The 3,862-nt window shown below is 50.7% G+C and overlaps 2 protein-coding genes across 5 annotated transcripts in view; one reads left to right on the plus strand and one right to left on the minus strand.

The window, feature by feature from the left end:
* Positions 1 to 700: 700 nt before the first annotated feature.
* On the minus strand, positions 701 to 3,124 carry LOC107201287 (translation initiation factor IF-2-like). The gene is made up of 2 exons (XM_015620474.3): positions 2,248 to 3,124; positions 701 to 1,938 (listed from the first exon to the last, which is right to left on the minus strand). The coding sequence occupies exons 1-2, from the start codon at positions 3,122 to 3,124 to the stop codon at positions 1,844 to 1,846; spliced, it is 972 nt and encodes a 323-aa protein (XP_015475960.1). The 3' UTR covers positions 701 to 1,843.
* The window catches only part of PHIP (pleckstrin homology domain interacting protein), a 105,584-nt gene continuing 104,732 nt past the window's right edge, over positions 3,011 to 3,862 (plus strand). For all 4 annotated transcript variants that reach the window (XM_033512940.1, XM_033512939.1, XM_033512941.1 and 1 more), the window contains exons 1-4: positions 3,011 to 3,168; positions 3,278 to 3,336; positions 3,517 to 3,546; positions 3,705 to 3,764. In XM_033512940.1, coding sequence (XP_033368831.1) covers positions 3,123 to 3,168; positions 3,278 to 3,336; positions 3,517 to 3,546; positions 3,705 to 3,764 — 195 coding nt within the window. In that variant the 5' untranslated portion in view covers positions 3,011 to 3,122. The remainder of the gene's footprint in view (positions 3,169 to 3,277; positions 3,337 to 3,516; positions 3,547 to 3,704; positions 3,765 to 3,862) is intronic.

The raw sequence follows: 3,862 nt of genomic DNA on the forward strand, positions 1-3,862 counted from the left end.
CCACTTGTGTACATTATAAAAAAAAAAATCTTAATTTTAACTGAAAGAATTAAAAAAACCTTTAAAAATCTCAGAAAAATTAATGGAATATTTGTTACTGTGGTGTTGTAGGAATTTGTAGGACTCACTCTAACATGAATCATCAAACAATAATAATCAGGTATTTTCTCTTGTGTGTGACTTTCTTGTTGTGCCTCACATAAAAAAAATCCCATCAGATTTCATCTGTAAAAGGGAAGTGGAATGTATGTTTTTTAAAGCTGTTTATTAAATATTGCTTGTAGTATGCAGTGCTCAAGCTCAAGTCTGGGACTATGATTTTATTTTGGTTGGTGATCTAAAAAAATTAAATAAAAGACACAATCCTTATTTTATTGTCAAAACACTGAGAACTTTTTGATGCTGTGGGCTGTATTTTGAAATAGAACAGAAAAAGTTATGAGTTGCCAAAAGAACAAGCAGGGTCAATATATCTAGGAGAGTTTTTCCTCTCCTTTCAAACTCCTTAACTGTTAAAATTTTCTCTATTGCATGGTTTACAGTTTCAGTGATGTAATATTTCAGTATACTTTCTTTTATGTAAACATCAAGGGAAATTAAAATGTTAATCACATTATTCATGTAGCCCTTTGTTGTGAGAATCACCTACAAAAGATATTACAATACGTATTTTACATCGCTAAGAAAAGATTCAAGTCACTTTATTTTTAAAATCTTTATTAGACATTAAATATGCTTTCATTTCCGTTTCAATTACTTGAAGTGTGGATTTAAAATGAAGCTGAATCAGAGTGGTTATTGTTACAAATCTGGGGAAAGGGAGATACATGTACATTTTTAAATACATAGTGATTATTGCTACAGATGTAGCAATCAAATCTAGTACATACAGTCTTGCTTTTTTTTAAAAAAAAGAATGTCTCCTACAAAATACATTTACCCTTATGATAACAATTTCTAGATTAGGATTTTAATTATTTTTTAGGACATGGTATAATTGTGTGTAAAAAATGCACAGCATCTAGACATCCACTATATAAAAATAATTTTTATAATAAGACAATAGAAATAAGTGATATTTTAGCCTCCTTTCTTTAACCTTTCAGGGTAACATTTCTTCAATAAAGCAGAAGGGTGATTGCATAGAAGCTTTCTCACCATGTCAAGCACAAAGCTCAAGCTCATACACTGAGCTTGCAGGCATTGGAAACACGTATAAAAATGCTCAACTCATGTTATCCTCTAGTACCCAGCTGCACAGAAATGTTCAAATTTAATTTTGTTGGAAGTTAGACAGTTGAGAATTTCAGGGGGGTTTATGTACAGTAAACAAATAGTTCTTTGTCTAGTTTCTATATAATTTCAAATATACTTTTGTCTTTGCTTCACAAGTTGCATCAGTTAATAACTGAGGCTAAAGGAATATTAAAAAATTACAGCTTCTCCTGTTTCCACTGATCCCTGCTAAATTCATTCTTATTGTGCACAAACACATTCGTTCTTGCAAGGCCCAAACTCGACCTGAAAAAACGCAGACACGTTGCAAAACATAAAGACAACCGATCATGGTCCTTTAAATCCTTCACCAGATATGGATTTTTTAAAAAGCTAATTATCAGTAGACATCTGCTTAGTTTTTATTTGCTTTTTTTCCTGTAAGCAGTAAAGAAACAGAGCACAAACCAGAACGTTTTATTCAGTATCCTCAAGCTAGCAAATATTAAATAAAGAAACGATTTAACCGCTAACCGGGCTCCGTACAATGTTGCAGCCTTTCAGGAACCTTCGGTAGGTTATCGATCCGCTAGTGAATTACCTCCAGTTCAGCCATAGGTTGCAGGCATCACCATCCATCGCTCGTCCTCGCGTTGACAACACTCCTCCTCTCTGCCCATCGCTCCTGGAAGGCAGGAGATTCGTCAGTCCGGTATGTCTGATCTGGTTGGCGGCAAGAGCAATGAATAAAATCGTTATCAGCTGTCGGGGTTTGTTTGGTTGTTTTGGTTTTTGCTTTTTTATTTATTTATTTATTTATTTTTAAAGGGAAGTTCTCAAAGCGAGCGCCCTGCGAGCCCTTCACCCCTCAGGCGGAGCCGCCTGGGTAGCCCCAGCGAACAACGAAGAAAGGCGCCTTTCTGGCTGTTTTGGGCTTTCTGGGATTTCCCCCCCGCTCCAGACCCACGGCAGGAACCCGGGCACGATGTTGCAAGAATAAGAACCAACAACGCGTGACACTGTGGCACTTACGCGCAGATGCCAAAGCCCCTGGCCGAGCCCCGAGGTCCCTGGCTGGCTCCGAGGGAGCGGGCTGGGCTAGGGGGGAGCCTCGGCGAGCGAGGAGTGTGGAAGCGCCGGCCTTCCCCAGTGGGGCCGCGCTCCCCGGGGGCATTTTGGCTTCGCTCGCTTCCCATTCTTGCGACGCTAGAACTCGGGAACTTCCAGCGCCGCCGCCGCCGCCGCGAGTCGCCGCTGCCCCGCCGCAGCCCCTCCTCCTCCCCGTGCGTCGTATCCCTCCGCGCTCCGGCACCGCGCAGAGAAAGCGCCTTTCACCGCCCGCCCGCCGCCTTCCCGCCCACCCCGCCGACATCTTCTGCCACAGCCCGCCCGCCTTCCCGCTAATAAACGCGTAGCGCTCGCCCCTCTCTCCCCTCCAGCGCCGGACAGCGCCGGGGGCCGCCGCGGCAGCGGGGCGGCAGCCGGGGGGCAGGAGAGCCCGGCTCCCCCCTTCTTCCCCGCCTGGCTGCCCCCGCCAGGCAGCGCCGGGGACTGGAGGGGGGCGCGGGGGGAAGGGGCGGCGCGCGGGGCCGTGGGGGCTGAGGAGGGGGCGCGGAGGAGGAGGGGACTCTTTCTCCGGGCGGAGGGATCGCGCTCGATCGCGCTGGCTGGCGGCGACGGCGGCGGCGTTGGCGGCGGGCGGCTGCGAGTTGTTGTTTCCTCCTCCTCCTGCTGCTGCTGCTGCCCGTGGGTTGAATGGTGGAGCCGAGACTCTCCCCGGTGAACGAGCAGTGACAGCGACCGGGCGGGCACATTTCGCTGGGACCCGACGCTGCCGCGGGAGCGCGGCCCGGGCAACCCCCCTTTTCCCCCTTTCCCCCCCTCCCCTCCCCGGTTTTCGCCTCGCCATGTCCGGGGACGGCGGTAGCCGGCACACGGCGGAGCTGCGAGCGGGTGAGTGGTGGCTGGCGGAGCCGGAGAGGGGCGGCGGGCAGGGGGAAGAAAGGGAAGCCCGCGGGAAAGGGGCGAGCTCCAGCCCTGACGGCCTCTCCTCTCCCCGCAGAGCTCTACTTCCTCATCGCTCGCTTTTTGGAGGACGGACCATGCCAACAAGCGGCTCAGGTAGGGGATGGAGGGATGGATGGATGGAGGGATGGATGGATGGCGCCGCCGGGCCTGGCGGGGAGGGGGCGGCCGGGCAGGGCGGATGATCGGGCGGCGCGCTGGCCGCCTCGTCCTCCTTGTCCCTTTTTCTCTCTTTTTGAAACCTTTTCTCATGCCCCGCTTTTGTTGTTGCTGCAGGTCCTGATCCGAGAAGTGGCGGAGAAAGAGGTAAGAGCGGCGCCGTGCACCCGGCACTCGCCCCGCCTGCGGCCTCCCTCCCCCTTCCCTCGCTCTCCCGCTTCCCCCGCCCCATCCCGGGCGCTGCCGGGGGGCTCCTCGGGGGAGGGGGGAGCCGCTCACGGGGCGCCCTCTCTTCCCTCCCTCAGCTGCTGCCCAAGCGCACGGACTGGACGGGCAAGGAGCATCCCCGGAGCTACGAGAACCTGGTAAGAGGAACAGGCGCTGGTAACAGGAGAGAGAGCTGCGGCGGGCAAAGTTGTTTTTCCCCCTCCCTCACTCTCACTGAGCAGCCCGGTAAAAAAAA

This window comes from Parus major, chromosome 3 (genome assembly GCF_001522545.3).
Source record: "Parus major isolate Abel chromosome 3, Parus_major1.1, whole genome shotgun sequence".
Lineage (NCBI taxonomy): Eukaryota > Metazoa > Chordata > Aves > Passeriformes > Paridae > Parus > Parus major.

Bases quoted from the DNA above. Each gene is read 5' to 3' on its own strand.
- LOC107201287 (XM_015620474.3), bottom strand. From the start codon at position 3,124: ATGGCGAGGCGAAAACCGGGGAGGGGAGGGGGGGAAAGGGGGAAAAGG. The intron at 1,939-2,247 runs GTAAGTGCCACA...GCCGCCAACCAG, and splicing joins AGGGGCTTTGGCATCTGCGC to ATCAGACATACCGGACTGAC.